Source organism: Ursus americanus, chromosome 12, assembly GCF_024610735.1.
Source record: "Ursus americanus isolate L20-20 chromosome 12, mUrsAme1.1.p, whole genome shotgun sequence".
Lineage (NCBI taxonomy): Eukaryota > Metazoa > Chordata > Mammalia > Carnivora > Ursidae > Ursus > Ursus americanus.
Window position 1 is genome coordinate 39124020 of NC_142138.1, and position 16635 is coordinate 39140654.

The window sequence follows — 16635 nt, forward strand, 5'->3', positions numbered from 1 at the left end:
GACTAAAACATATCATATAAAGAACTAAATATTTACAGTCTGAGGACCAGTTAATAGAGGGCAAAGTATTTGACACATCTCAGTAGCCCCTGATGAGCACTCTGAGAGATGAAGAAATTTAGGATATACAGAAACTGGAAGGTACTGGTGGGAATGTAAAATGGCGTAGCCACTTCAGAAGTTTGGGTGTGCCTCCAAGAGTTAAAATAGATAGTATGACTCAGCGGTTTCCTTCCGAGTAATAAATCTAAGAGAAATGAAAATATTTCTACAGACTTGTACATAAATATATATAGCTGCATTATTCGTTACAGCCCCAAAGTGGAAACAACCCGAATGACTACCAAATAATGGATAAAATGTGGTACAGTCATACAAAAGAAAATTAGCCATAAAAAGTAATGAAGTACATACTAAATGAAAGACCCCAGATAAATGGCCATGTATTGTACGATCCCATTTATATGAAATATCCAGAATACGCAAACCCGTTGGGACAGAAGGCAAAACCAGTGGTGGTCAGCGCTGGGGGTAGGTGGCTGTGGGAGTCCCTGCTAACGGTATAGACAGGATTTCTGTTTGAGGTGATGAGCGTGTTCTAAATTTAGATAGTGGTGATGGCTGCATGGCTCCGAAAATACTAAAAAAAATAAATAAATAAAAAATTGCATACTTTAAGTGGGTTTTAAATGTGAATTGTATCTTGATAAAAAAAAATGTAAAAAGTTATAGTCCATTCTCAGTACTCACGGTAGCTCTATGAAGTTGCTGCCAACACTGAACTTACAACAGACCGCTGCTCTCAGGGGACATACACGCTGGGTATTTTTAAAAGGCTAAATCACCAAAAACACAAAAAACTAATAGACTATGAAAGGATATTTGTTTACAGCATGAGAGCTGAAAAAGGTAGTGCCCCCTTGTTTGACTTCAGCTGGGAATGTCTGCACCAAGAGACTCCAATCTTTCTGTGCCCATTCGTCAATGACTTCAAAAGTACCCTGGGTATTATGATTGTGGGGTTACAGATAATTTTAATGAGTAGGTGTATTTGTAAATATGGAATTCACGAATAATAAGGATCAACTGTAGCTTAGCTTAGTCTGTCTACCGATTTTTTTTTTTTTTTTTTTAGGGCTAAACTTCAATCTTTTCATAATGCTGGATAAAATGGCTGTATTTGTAAAAGACGTTTAATGAGTGGCTGACAGGAAAGGACTACTTATAGAGGCTGCACACAATTATTCTTATTTAGAAATGCAGAGGAAATAAAACTAACCATGTCTCATGTTACTGATTTCTGGCAAAGGGGCAGTTTGAAGGTAAGACATGCAGTAAGTCTACTCTGAATTTTTGATCACAAATGCAGGCCTTTCCCAGGGCAAGTCCTCTGTCACCACAGAATGTAGTTAAAAGGCATTTTAATTTTCAAGTAAAAGAAATATTTACCTCGTTGTGCTCATATCTGGAATCTGTACTCCTCCTTCCCGTGTATTTGCTTTCACATATAAGGGAAGGCAAATTTTAATTTCCAAAGTTTTGCAGTATTTGCTTTCACAAGTTTTTTTTTTTTTTTTTTGCATTTTATCTTTAATTTTAGATTAGGTTTTAAGCCTCAAATCCTCTTAAAACAGGAAATGTCAGTTTTTGTTCATAGTTCCTTTTAGAAGAGGCTTTTGCCAAATTCAGGAATTTAGAGATAAATTAACTGTTTTAGGTTATAAGTAACATTTTGGCAGGGGGAACAAATTTATAAATACCAAGCATTACATATCCATATTTGTGAACCAGAAGCAGCTTAATCAAGTTTCAGAACTGGGCTATAAAATGGCACTTTTTGGATCAGAAGTTCTCTCTCCTGGTAATCATTTGTCTTTTTTTTTTTTAAAAAAGAGCTTTTAGCTGTTCTTTGATTGGAATTGGTGAAAAATAGTTGGAACTAATTTGAACCTCCCAATTAAAATAGTAGAGCTTGGTGGGTACACGGTTATTCATCAGCTCAGGAACTTCAAGCTCTAAGATTACTATGGGGTTCTTCAGCCTCTTTTGATCTCTTATAACAACTTGAATATAGTTTTTAAGCGTCTCTTCACTTTTCTTTTTAAACTGATGCCAGCACTCATTTAACTGGCTCTTCCTGCCCAGATAGCAGTCCAATTAGGTTCCCGTGCCAATCCCAGAAGTTTTGAAGTTTCATCCCTTCTGTCCTACTGTTCATCTGCGTGTGGTGGCACCATCTCATGCTACTTCTCCTACTGTCCTGACTGGCTGCACATCCCTCTTGTTCTGAAGTAATAACAGCCATGGGATTTGTGCCACACCGTCCAGGGTGTCGTACTATCAAAACCATGGCTCTCCCCACTACTCTAAATGATCAAAAATAAATAGAACTTAGTCTGTTTGCCAAGACTCTCATAGTATTTTATTTTGATTAACCAACTTGCCTAGGGTTTATTCTCTTCATGGCTTTACAAATATACTTAATTTAAAATATGACATAATACAAAATGCTAGTAATAATAACCAATCTCTTAAAAATATTCCATTAGCATTTCCTGGTAGCGTCTCTAAAGACTTCAAATATCCTTCATTAACATGGCTTAATTCTTAATTTTTTATTTTTAAAGTTTCTAGAATATAAGAATTTACCCTGAGATTAAGCTGACACAAGATTAGACCAATTCGATAAGAGGTTTAAATGACCTAAATTCATTGGATGAATGTTGTTCTTAGTGAACCACCAGACAGAAGGTCAAGCAAGAAAAATCATTTTTAATGGCTCATAAAAATTCTGCATTTTAGGAGCTATTCCTTAAAGGAGATATCAATAAAAAAATGTATTCACAGCTAAAAGCACTTTGAGAAACTGCTAGACAAGTATAAAGCAATGTTACCCACAACAACTTTGAAACACTGTAGCCATTTTAACATTTTGGATGAAATAGGGCTTCTATGAAAAAATAAAAATGCACTAAGAAATGTGATATTTTTAAACATGAGAGGACAAATCAGAAGGATTTCAAATTCTCGATTTTTTTTGAAACTTTATTTATATTTTGGTCTTAAACAAATGATCAGTTTTTGTTTTTCTGTAAGGGTGTGAAGCACAAAAATTTGCTAAATATCAGATCCACACAAATCCTCCTGAAGGTTTTCTGTGTAGTCTTCATTAATGCGAATCTCTGTGAATGTTTCACTCTTACTGTAGATCTTGAATCTGTTTTACAATAACGAAGCATAAAGTTTTAATGCAACACATTCATTATGAACTATAACATTTCTAGTAAAAGGAAAGCTGGGAGAATGAGAAGCAGGCAATCTGTTGAGGCTCCGCGGCTCTTGTTTGCTTTGTAGTTCTGCTGTTGCTTTCAAAGAGCACACGGCACATGCATGAGGCCCAGTAGGCATCTCCGCTATTAACCTCCCTCATCTAAAAATCTGCTGTTCGTAAAACTGGACCAATTATTACACACTATCATTTGCATAATTAGCCAACTCTATTACAAAGCATTTTGGTAGTGGTATCAACAAATGTGGAAGGATGGAAATTTATGAAAACTGGGTTGTGTTAAGCTTGCCAACTCCTTAGATACCATGGGCTGTGCTGCCCCTTCAATTGTTAATGAGATGTTTAATGCCTCACAGAGAGTGATCAAAGGAAGGAAGCAAAACTAGAATATTCTCTAGGTACTGGAGTATTTCATTTGATAAAGTAACAAAAGGATAGGACAAAATTGAAGCAAGATTTATATGCGTTCCAACTTTTCACTCAGGAATTCTTCTACACTGTCTGTGTTCCATTTGAGGATGCTTAATTCTTCAGCAATGTTCCCGTTGTCATCCAAAAGCTTTAATACAGGATCTGAACCACGAACATACTACAAAAAGAAAAGCACATCATTTTTATCTGCTTAGAAGAGCCTTCTCAGCCTCAACCAAAAACCAAATAATTCAATCCAGCTTTATCCAATTTAATAGTAACAAAAAAGGCTTGTAGATAGAACATCATAATAGGTCCTACAGGATTTCAAAAAACTAAATAATTACGTTTACCTCTGAAAAGAAAAATACCTGTTGGTATCAAGATTGTCAATTAATATCCCCACCAATAGGCTAAATAAGAAAAATATTATATCAAGAGATGGAGAAAAAGCATGCCGCCCGCCACGTGCTTCAAGGTGGATGAACCCTGGCAACCTCATGCTAAGTGAAATAAGCCAGCCATGAAAGGACGAATACTGTAGGATTCAACTCCTATGAAGAATCTAAAATAATGAGTCACAGAAACAAAGCAGAAGGGTAGCTGGTCAAAGGGCTGCAAGGTGGGGAGAGGGGGAATTAGTGTTTAATAGGTATAGGGTTTCAGTTTTGGAAGATGAAGAAATTCCAGAGATCCACTGCCCAACAGTGAATATATTTAATAGCACTGAACTGTATGTTTAAAAAGATGGTAAATTTAATATTATGTATTTATCACAATTAAAAACTTAAAAAGTGGGCTAAAGAGCTGAACAGATACCCAAAAGAAGATCCACAGATGGCAAAGAGGCTTATGAAAAGATGCTCAATTAGGGAATTGCAAAATAAAACAATGAGATAATACCATGTACTTCTTCAAATGGCTAAAATGCCAGGCACGGACAGTACTTAGTGCTAGTGAAGATGGGGAACCACAGACACTCTCATAACTGGTGGGAATGCAACACAATACAGCCAATTTAGAAGCCCGATTGGGAATTTCTTACAAAGCTAAACAATCTTACTATATGATCTAGCAATTGTGCTTCTAGGTAATACGTTGAAAACTTATGCCTACACAAAAACGTGTACGGCAGCTTTACTCATAAATGCCCAGAACTGGAAACACTCAAGATGTCCTTCCAAAGGTGAATATAAAAGCCATGGTACAACAGACTATTCATACTATTTAGTGTTAAGAAATGCGCTATCTAGCTATAAGGAAGATATGGGAAGAACCTTAATTGCATATCGCTCAGTCTGAGAAGCCGTACATACTGTATGATTTCAACCATATGACCTTCTGCAAAAGGTAAACTACAGACAGTAAGATCTAGTGGTTGCCAGGGGTTTGGGGGAGGAAGAGGTATGAATAGGTAGCACAGGAGATTTTTAGGGCAAGTAAGATCCCGTAAGGGTGTATACACGGTATTATATACATTTGTCAAACCTAGACTACACAATACAAAAAAATCCTAAAGCAAACTAGGGAATTTAGTTAATGTATCAATATTGGTTCATCAATTGTACCACATAAATACAAGATGTTAATAAGGGAAACTGGGAGGATACGAAGAGGGAGGAGGTAGATATGGGAACAGTGTACTTCTGAATCAATTTTTCTGCATATCTAAAATGACTCTAAGGTATTAAAAAAACTTAAAATATTTTAATTAAAAAAATACTGGAAAAAGGAATTCCATTAAGATCCTCTTACCTTGATTTGTAGTCCTCTGAATAGTTTGGGTTTATCACTCCTGACAAAAGCTTAAGAAAAAAAAATTCCAATTATTCACTTCAAAACTCTAGCTACAAAGATTAATACAAAAAGTACAAATACACTCAATAAAACATTAGATCCTATAGAATAAAACTAAGGAAATTCAAACATAAATAAACGGAAAGGCATATCATACATACTATTCAATGAGAAGAATAAATATTTTAAGATGTTAATTGTTTCAAACGTAATCAAAATCCCAAATCCTAATGGCATTCTGAGGGCTTGGTAGTAAAGCTCTGTGATAAAAGTAAATGTGTAAGAAGTCTGGGTGTTTAGAAAAAGTGAAATATGGGAGGAGAACTTGTTCCATTGTTAATAGATGATGTGATACCGATACCAGAATAGATAAAACAGATTAGGAAATCTTTATAGATTCAAATATCTCCATACATTGTTCAATATGGTAAAACTATCAAATCAGAGAGGGAAGGAGAATATGATTATGTGTGTGCGTCTGGGGGCTGTAGGTGTGAATTTTTTAACACGTTGGAGAAAACTTGTCAAACTATTTGGGGAAAAATAGGATATAGGTACCTGTTTTTCTATCTTGTATCAAAATGAATTCCTGATGGATTTAGATTTTCAATTCAATTCAACAAATACTTATTGCAGACCTATCCGTATGCCAGGCGACAGCGATAAAGCTACACAAAACATGATTCCTGCTCTTACGGAACTTACAGTCTGGTGAGGAAGAAAGATGCTAACCCAGTGATCACACTAATGATTTCAGCTGTGGTTAAGTATCACACGGAAGTTAACATACACAACTTCAATACAGAATACAAACTCCTCTTCCTAACTATGACCATAGAGGAAATGCTTTATTGATATGCCTATACAATAAATGAAAACTTCAGGACAGTTAAACACCACTAGAGACAAAATTAAAAGTAAAAATGATATACTGGGGAAAATCTCTAACAATGTATAAAAGTTCTCATAAATTATTAAATATATGCTAGGTGGACAAATGGACTAAGGACAGGAGCATATAATGTATAAATATACAAATGGTCAAAAAACATTTGAAATAAATGTTCATCCTCCCTAAAAATCAAATGTCAAAACAATGACGTACCCTCAGAGTGCCAAAAGCTAAAAGAATTTTTAAGGTTAGAGGGGGTGGAAAGAGGGATTTTCCTGGGGGTTACTTGAGGGAGAAATATAAATAGAGACGTATTTCCAGAGAGGTATTTAGCAAAATGAACCCAAAGTCTTAAAATGTACATGTTCTTTAAATCTGAAAGTCCCCTGCTGGGCATTTCTTTATTCTGAGGAAATTATATAAGGTCCTGCTAACCACACCTAGAAATTTGGAAAAAATTTAAATGTGTAAGAAGCATAAAACCAGTTAATGGGGTAAAAATCTATTTGTAGTCAAAATGCCTGGATGTTTTTATATATTTTCAGAAGCAGTTTTACTAAGTATAGTAGATTAATTATAGTTTGGAAAATATTCACTCTTCCATTCTCTATCCATTGACTTTCCCACTCCGTTGACCTTGGGCTTGGTCAAAAGTCTTCCATTGGCAGATTCAATATGGTAGAAGTGACAGCATGCCAGTTACAAGTACAAGTTAAGAGATGTCATGATTTCTGTTTTTCCCTTTGTGCTCCTACCATCTTCCATGTTCTATGTAATCATTGGCCATTTAGCCCAAATTCTAGAAGGAGAAGATATGTGAAGCACAACTGATCCCAACCCTTAGCCTGGAGCCATGTCCAGCTAACTTAGCCAAATGTAACTGAACCAGAACTGACCTGTAGACCTGAGAGTAAAATATAAATGTTGATTATTAAAAGCCAAAATAAAAGAAGCTACAGGTTAAATAAATTAATGTGGACCACACCACAGAATGCATCCAATCATTAAAAATTAATCTATTTAGTGACATAGAAGCAAACTCACATATAAAAAGCAAGTTTGAGATCAGTTTGTTTCCTCTGGTTTTTACAAAAAAATACTTTATTTATTCAAAATCTTAAAAAAATTGAGCTAGCAAATACAAAATGCCTGGCACAAATACACATAACCTTTAAAAAATGTTAACTATTATTTCAATAGGGGGTTATATCTGGAGCACAGGGTTTGGGGGAGTTTTATTTAAAAAAAAATTTTTTTTAAAAGATTTTATTTGACAGAGAAAGAGTGAGAGAGAGAGCACAAGCAGGGGGAGCAGCAGAGGGAAAGGGAGAAGCAGGCTGTCCTCTGAGCAGGGAGCCCAATGGGGGCTTGATCCTAGGACTCTGGGATCATGACCTGAGCCGAAGGCAGACACTTTACCAACTGAGCCACCGAGGTACCCCTTGGGGAAGTTTTAAATCAATGTTTTTCCTTTTTTGGATTGTTGATCTAACATTTTACCAATTTTTTAGTAATGATAATATGAAACTGTTCAAGTTAAATTTAGAACACATTTTTCTAAAATACAAGTAGATATTTCATATATATACTTGATAGTTCTTAGATTTTATGGTGACATACATGCTTCTGAGAACTTATTTCTTAAACTTACAATTAACTAGCAATAGCATTATAGACATTTCATTACGAAGGTCTTTATTTAAAGATTAAGAACTTGTTGGAAGAGACGCAGATATCCTATCTACACTTCCCCTACAAAATTTAGTTCAAAATAAAGCTGATTGTTAGTCTATTAGAATTTCTTCTCTATTAACTCCTTCCTTTAGGATTTGATACTCTGCAGCCTCCTGAATCCCCAAAAACAATCTCATGATATCCTGTTGCATTTTATACCATCCTTTCTGCAAATGCTATATGTACACCTGTGCAAAACATGACCTAACACTACGTGTGTTGTCTACTGTGTAAGAAACTTCTCTAGGGGAAAAGAACTGTTCTTATGTCTTTTTTGCATCCATTAATAGAGCCTAGCACATTTAATAATTTTCATTTATTCAAAAGATTTTTAATAGGCTGAAATGAATAAATTAAAATGAGTCACTAATGACTATTTTCATCAGTTCTTTGCTCTGCTAAGCATAGATCTACAATACCTCCTAATGTTGAATGAGGGGAATATCTGTTAAACACCCTGTGGTAGCCACTCACATTTTACAAGCCGTGAATTAATCTTTTAATACTTGAGTGCTTTTATGTACACGTGGCACTAGGATAGGCTATATGAGAGTATAAAACTTGTAGAAAGACTCACAGGAACTTCTTTTCTAGTTTACTTTCTGCTATTTTAAAAATAGCTCAATAACATCAGTTTGAAGATTCCTAAAGAAATCCAGTCATTGTGATGCCTGGTGGCTGTTGGTTAAGCATCTGCTTTTGGCTCAGGTCATGATCCCTGGGTCCTGGGATGGAGTCCCACAATGGGCTCCTTGCTCAGCAGGGAGACTGCTGCTCTCTCTGCTTGCTCTGACAAGTAAATAAATTAAATCTAAAAAAAAAAAAAACCAAAAAAACCAAAACGGTTATTGCATTTCCAGAAAATGTTCTTATGCCAACTAATAAAGGCCGTTTTGTGAGTAGTACTTTAAAGTGATCAAATATACAGAAGTGATTAGAAAAACACATGAAATGTTTCAGCTTTTCATTCTGGATTCTTACCAGCAGGTCATTTGCACAGCTCCCCTGAAGAGGAGCTTAGTTTTGCTCTACGTATTACTGAGAAACTTGTAGAACTCTTCTAATTCAGACTCTTCAGAGGTAGCTATAAACAATATTAAAAAAAAAAAAAACAACAAAAAACTATCCTCCTCATTCCAAAAAGAGGATAAAATTAGGGATGATGAGATAATAGGAAGGATATGTCTTGAGGTTAAAGAAAAATGTCTGAATTAATTTACTTTCAAAATAAGTGAAAATATAAATAAAAAAGATGAAATACTTGGCTAGATGTAATGATATACCTTTGATCACATTACAAGTAGTTAATACAATGCACTCTACTGGTTTTAAGATTTAATTTGATTTTAAGGGCTTATAGAAAGTATGGTTAAGACTTGTGAACTATCACATAAAATTATAAGGAATGACAGATGTTTTTCCGTTGAGAAAAATAACCAGTTGAATCAGAATATGTTCTAAAAAAAAATGTCAAATGAGAATGGCCAACAACAAACAATAGAAATGAATTCTCAACTATGCTCAAGGAAGCTTCTGGGTGCCTAAAAGAGTATCTCTAAAATAAGAAAATTTACTATTGTATACAAACCATCTGGAGTATAGAATTATGAGTCATTTGGGTCTTCCCAACAAGACAATTTAGAAGCACATGAAAACATTCACAGAAGAGCAACTTAACTAACTGAAAGAATCTGAGGAGACTGGAGGTACAACAACGAAGACAAGACAAACTAAAGATACGATTACTTAGTATGGAAAGATAGTCAGAAAAAGAATGTTTGAAGATTATAAATTCATCAGGGATATATTAACCAATGTAAACACAGGCTTTTCACCTAATTCCCATTTGTCGAAAGTGGGGGCACCCTTGAATTAGATAAATTTTGTAAATCCATTCATCCATTCAATAAATACTTGAATCCTTCTTAATGTGAGGAGCAGTGTTAGATAGATTCTGGGTATATTAATGACAAAAAAAAATAATAATGGGCTTTAAGAGTTCCTAATTTGGTAGAGGCAAAAGTCAAGTCAAATAAATACATTATAATATTACGTGGCAACTGTGGAATATAAAAGCTAAAGTGAAAAATTCTAAAGGCCACAAAAAATGTTTGGACTGAGTTTTGAATAGCAGTCTGCCACAAGAACTGAAAGGGGCATAAGTCAGGAGGAACATGCAGTGTATGCGAAGCCTTAGAGGTCAGCATTCAGAGAAATGCAGATAGTTGTGCATGTGAACTACAGGTGTGAACGACAGTCAAGAAAAGCATGTTGTGATGGGTCTTGAATTGTGAAGCTACTGAGTTTGACATTTATTCTGTATGTGATGGGGAACTACAGAGGGCCACAGAAATCAAATCTGTCTACTGGAAAAGGTCTTTTTGGTAGTTGTGTAGAGGACACAACTAAAGTAAGAAAAGGGAACAGAGATACCTAGACCAGATAACAAGTAAGTAATCCTTCTGGAGAAAGATGCCAAAGGCTTGATTAAAATCACAGAGAAGGCCAAAGGAGTAGGATTTGAAAGTTCTTAAGGAGGGGAAGAGATACCATTTGGTGACTAACTGGGTATAAAGTGTGAAATAAAGGTTAGTCACGATTCTTGTGTTTTATGCTTTTGCTTGGTGATATTGCCATTTGTGGAAACAGGAAAAGAAGATGGTATACTTTTATAAGAGAAGAGTATTAATTCAGTTTTTGGATATGTTGGGTTTAAGGCCTCTCTACCAAAAATGTGGGCCACAGCCTGGAGGATTACTAGAAATGCAGAATCTCAGGATCCAGCCCAAATTTACAGAATTTACTCTACATTGAACAAGATTTTCAGATGATTCATATGTACATAGGCTTAAGGTATCTATCAGATCATACAAACGAAAATGTCCGCTTGCAGTCAGAAATATGATTTCTAACAGGTGTGACCTAGAAATATAGATTAGGAGTCATCAGGTAAATACTATAATTGGAACTGAGGGAGTGGGACATTCAAGAGAGTAAGAAAAGAAGAAAATATAAAGATAGACCCTGACTACAACTAACATTTGAAAGGTGGGTGGCAGATGAGATGCGAGGAAAGGATAAGGGAAAGCTTGTTAGATGGAGGAAAAACTAGGAGGTATCAAATTCACAGAAGTGAAGGGAAGAGAGTTTCAAATGCTAGAGTCAAGTAAGATTTAACCACCAGGAGGTAAAATGGTAGAAACAGAAATCAGAATGTCATAGGCAGAAGAACAGCTGGCAGCAAATAAACAAACCCCTGCATATTATGAGAAGACAGGCTGCAGCTATAACTGATATACTGATTTGAGCGGCTTTTATTTTTTTAAAGATGGCAAATAAAGGAGTAAAGAAATGCCTGATGGTTACTGATGGAAATTTATTACCTAAAAAGAGTATGTTACAAAAATAATACCCAACATTTAATATCCTCCGTACTGAAATAGTGCTTGACATACAGTAAAGCATTCAAGTATTCATAGAACTAGTGAATGGTCTACTCTGTATTTGTTGGTGCCACACACAAACTAAGTGATTTAGGTGTGTTATTTAATCCTCAAAACAGTCTTATAAGGTGGGTTTTTACTAATTTCAAACCGCTACCTATTTTATAAATGAGAAAAACTGATGAAGTGAATACTAATGAATGATACTACCTCTAGTAAAACTTTAATGTAGCCTCATAATCCTAGGCATTACTGGCATGAGAAGTTGGTATGAGAAGTGCAATCATAGTTGGTTTGAGAAGTAAGAAGTAAAAACCTATTTGCTATCTAAGTTCTACACTATTTTAAAATTTGTCTACCTTCAAAGGTATATGATCCTAATAAGGAATTGGCAAACTATAGTCTGAGGTCCACAGTTTAGGCTGCTGCTTTAGTAAGTATAGTTTTACTGGCACGAAGCCACACTTATTTAAATATTGTTTATGGCTGCTTCTATACTACAAAAGTAGAGTTCAATAGTTGTAGCATAGACCTTTGCTACCTGTCAAGCTGAAAAATTTTATAATTAGGGAAACTTTTTTTTGAGACACACAAATATGCTTAACATTATAAGACTCATGCTTAAGAAGGAATTGTCATCATTACTTTTCATGCTACTACGAACGATAAAACATTAGGCCCACAGGGCCACTCAGAGTGACTCCTGCCCTGGGGAGGGGAAGAGATAACCCCTCACCCCAGCATGACTGCACTTCATGAAGCTGAGCCTCTTAGCTGGTTGAACAGGGAGGAAGCCCTGTGTGGCTGCAGCTGTGGCAGAGAGGCTAACTGTGGACAGCTAGGATGACTGCTGGCTCCACCTGCCAATGAGCCCCCATCAGCCACAGGTGGGCCTCTCAACAGCACGGGGAGCAAACCCTGCCCCCACAGGAGGCAGAGTGGGTGACTGCAATCAGCTAAGCTGAGGGCAATCACAGCTCAACCATAAAAGGAGGGCACACGCAGTCCACAGAGGGGATAACCCTGGAGCACTTGGTTCTGGTGAAAAGAATGGATTGTGATTCTAGAGCACCAAAGACCACTTCTTCACAAGGTAACTACTTTTTTTATTTTTAAAGATTTTATTTGTCAGAGCACGTGCACACAAACGGGGGGAAGGAGAAGCAGGCTCCCCTGCTGAGTAGGCAGACTGATGCAGGACTCAATCCCAGGACCCTAGGATCATGACCTGAGGCAAAGGCAGATGCTTAAATGAGCCACCCAGGCAGCCCACAAGGAAACTACTTTCAAGACCAAAAGGTATAGCTGACCTAATACACACACACACACACACAAAGACAAAATGAGGAGACAGAGGCATATGTCCCAAATGAAAGAATAGGACGAAAATCACAGTGAAAGAGCTAAATGAAACAGATAAGCAATATGCCTGAAGAAACTTTAATAATCATAAAGCTGCTCAGTGGACTTGAGAAGAGTAGACGAACAGTGACAACTTTAACAAAGAGACAAGATATAAAAAAGAACCAGGAAGAGTTGAAGAATTCAATAACTAAAATGAAAACTACACTAGAAGGAATCAACAGCACATGACCATGCAGAATGGATCAGCAATCTAGAAGACAAGGTAATGGAAAGTAACCAAGCCAAACATCAAAAAGAAAAAAAAATGACAACAGGTTATGGGAAATATGCAATATCATCCAGTGTAACACATTCACATTATAGGGATACCAGAAAGAAAAGAGAAAAACAAGGGGTCAGAAAACTCATTTAAAAAATTATTAAAATATAAAATATTAAATAGTTGAAAACTTCCTTAATCTGGGAAAGGAAACCCTAACAAAATAAACCAAAGGAGGTCCACACCAAGACACATAATAATGAAAATATCAAAGATTAAAGACAAAGGGAGAATCTTAAAAGCAAAGCAAGAGAAAAGTTACTATCAGGGAAACCCCATTTTTCACTAGAAATTTTGATGCCAGAAGGGAATGGCATGATAAATTCAAAGTGCTGAAAGGAAAAAACCTTCAACCAAGAATACTCAGTGAGGTTATCATTAAGAACAGAAGGAGAAAAAAAAGTTTCCCAGAAAAACAAAAGTTAAAGTCATTCATCACCCCTTAACTAGCGTTACAAGAAATGATAAAGGGAATTCTTAAGTAGAAAGAAAAGGCCATAATGAGAAGAAAATTAGGAAAAAGAAAAATTCTCAAAGGTAAAAGCAAACATAGTAAAGGTGGTAGATTAAGCCAATGTGGAGATTAAAACAATAGTAAAATCAATTACATCTACAAAAATTAGTCAAGGGATACACAAAGAGGTAAAATATGAAATCACACATAAAATGTAAGAGGCCATCAATTTTATACAGACTGCTATACACACAGAATGTTATATATGAACCCAGCGATACCCAAAAATAAATCTGTGATACACACAAAAAACAAAAAGGGATCCAAGCACAAGGTTAAAGCCATCAAACCAAAAGAGAACAAAAGACAGAGAACTACAAAAAACCCCACAAAAAACAAAAAGCCCCCAAACCACAAAGCAGTTAACAAAAATGACAATAAGGACACACCCATGAATACTTAATTTAAATGTAAATGGAATATGGGGGCACCTAGCTCAGTGGGTTAAGTGTCTGACTCTTGATTTCAGGATCCTGAGATAGCGCCCTGCTTAAGATTCTCTCTCCCTCTGAGGCTGCCTGCCTGTGCGTGCACCTGGTTCGCTCATTCTCTCTCTCAAAAAAAAAGGTAAATGAACTATAGGCTCCAATCAAAAGACACAGAGTGACTGGGTAAACAACAACAGAGAAGACCCATCTACTATAACTTGTTTACAAGAGATTTGCTTCAGACTTAAAGACACATACAGAGTGAAAAGTGAAGGTATGGATAAAGATATTCCATGCAAATGGAAGAGAGAGAAGAGTTCGTAGGAATACTTTTATCAAAGACTGTAGCAAGAGACAAAGGGCATTACAGAATGATAAAGTGATGACTTTGACAAGAGGATTTCACAATTATAAATATCTCTGCACCCAAAATAGTATCACCTAAATACATAAAGCAGTAATAAAAGTCATAAAGTAAGAAATTAGCAGTAATACAATAGTAGGTGACTTAAACACTCCACTTACAGTGGATGCATATTGTGGACAGAAAATCAACAAGGAAAAAGTTGCTTTGAATGACACATTAGACCAGACAGAACAGATACACACAGAATATTCAATCCAAAAACTGAATACACATTCAAATGCACATGGTACATTCTCCAGGACAGATCCTATCTTAGGTCACAAGTCTAAATAATTGTAAAAGTCTGAAATCATATCATGTATCTTTTCTGACCATAAAGGTATGAAACACGAAGTAAATTACAAGAAAAAACTCAAGCAAAAACATATGAAGTTTAAAAAAACACACTACTAAACACCAATGGGTCAACAACAACAAAAAAATCAAAGAGGAAATAAAAAAATACATGGAGAGAAATAAAACGCACTGGTCCAAAATCTTTGGGACATAGCTAAAGCAGTTCTAAGAGGGAAATTTATTGAGATACAGGCCTACTCAAGAAATAAGAAAAACCTCAAAAAACCTAACCTTACACCTAAAGGAACTAGAAAAAGAACAAAGCCAGTGGAAAGGAGGGGAATAATAAAAGACTAGAGCAGAAATAAATGAAATAGCAACTAAAAAAAAAAAAAACAAAAAAAAAAACACAATAGAAAAGTTCAATGAAACCAAGAGCTGGTTCTCTGAAAAGATAAATAAAATTGATAAGCCTTTAGCTAGACTCATCAAGAAAAAGAGGACTTGGGGTGCCTGGGTGGCTCAGTTGGTTGTCTGCCTTCGGCTTAGGTCATAGTCCTGAGACCGAGCCCCACATCGGCCTCCCTGTTCAGCGGGGAGCCTGTTTCTCCCTCTGCCTGCTGCTCCTCCTACTTGCTCTCTCTCTCTTACTGTTGAATAAATAAAATCTTAAAGTCAAATAAAATCAGAAATAGAGAATAACTGACACTACAGAATAAAATGAATTGTAAGAAAATATTATGAAAAATGAGTAACTTCCCACAACAATCTTCCAAAACAGAATCAGAAAGAAACAGAATATCTGAACTGACCAATCATGTGTAATGAGATTGAATCAATAATTTAAAACCACCCAATGAACAAAATAAAGTCCAGGACCAGATGGATTCACGGGTGAATTCTATCAAACATGTAAGGAAGATGTAACTTATCAAACTATTCCAAAAAATAGAAGAGAAGAGAAAGGAAATCTTCCAAATACACTCTATGAGGCCAGCATACCCTCACGTGAAACACGAAAACTACAGGCCCATATCCCTGATGAACACAGACACAAATATCCTCAACAAAATATTAACATGCAGCAAGACATTAAAAGGATCACTCACCATGATCAAGTGGGATTTGTTCCAAGGATGCAAGAGTGGTTCAATATTCGCAAATCAATGTGATACACATAAATAAGACGAAGGATACAAACCATATGATCATCTCAATGGATGCAGAAAAGGCATCTGACAAAATTCTACCTCTGCTTATGATACAAACTCAAAATGAGGTGGGTTAGGAGGGAATATACCTCAACATAACAAAGGCCATATATGAAAAAGCCACAGCTAACAACACGTTCAATGGTGAAAACTGAAAGCTTTTCTTCTGAGATCAGGAGCAAGACGGCTGCCCACACTTACCACTTCTACTCAACATAGTACTGGAAGTCCTAGCTGCAGCAGAGAAGAAAAAGAAAGGCAACCAAATTTGTAAAGAAGTAAAACTGTTAAATTTGCAGATGACAAGATACTTTATACAGAAAACACAACCCGTATCTATTGCAGCTTTCACCGTCCTCTCAGGGCACGCTGGGCACAGAGAGCTCCAGGACCACCTTGCCCCAAGCCCACTTTGGCTACAGATGTTCTACCAAAATGCCCCCTACAGAGAGTATCCTAGGATGCCCAGGCCCATGCCCCATCTTGAATCAAGCGACCCTATCACAGGGTGCCCTCCACATGGAGAGCC

At 36.1% G+C, this 16635-nt stretch overlaps 1 protein-coding gene across 1 annotated transcript in view; it reads right to left on the minus strand.

The window, feature by feature from the left end:
• Positions 1-3024: 3024 nt before the first annotated feature.
• SELENOF (selenoprotein F) overlaps positions 3025-16635 on the minus strand; it is a 50266-nt gene continuing 36655 nt past the window's right edge. Inside the window, exons 4-5 of the mRNA XM_045801857.2 lie at positions 5456-5505; positions 3025-3878 (exon numbers count right to left, since the gene is read on the minus strand). Of these exons, the coding sequence (XP_045657813.1) occupies positions 3747-3878; positions 5456-5505 (182 nt within the window). The 3' untranslated portion in view covers positions 3025-3746. The remainder of the gene's footprint in view (positions 3879-5455; positions 5506-16635) is intronic.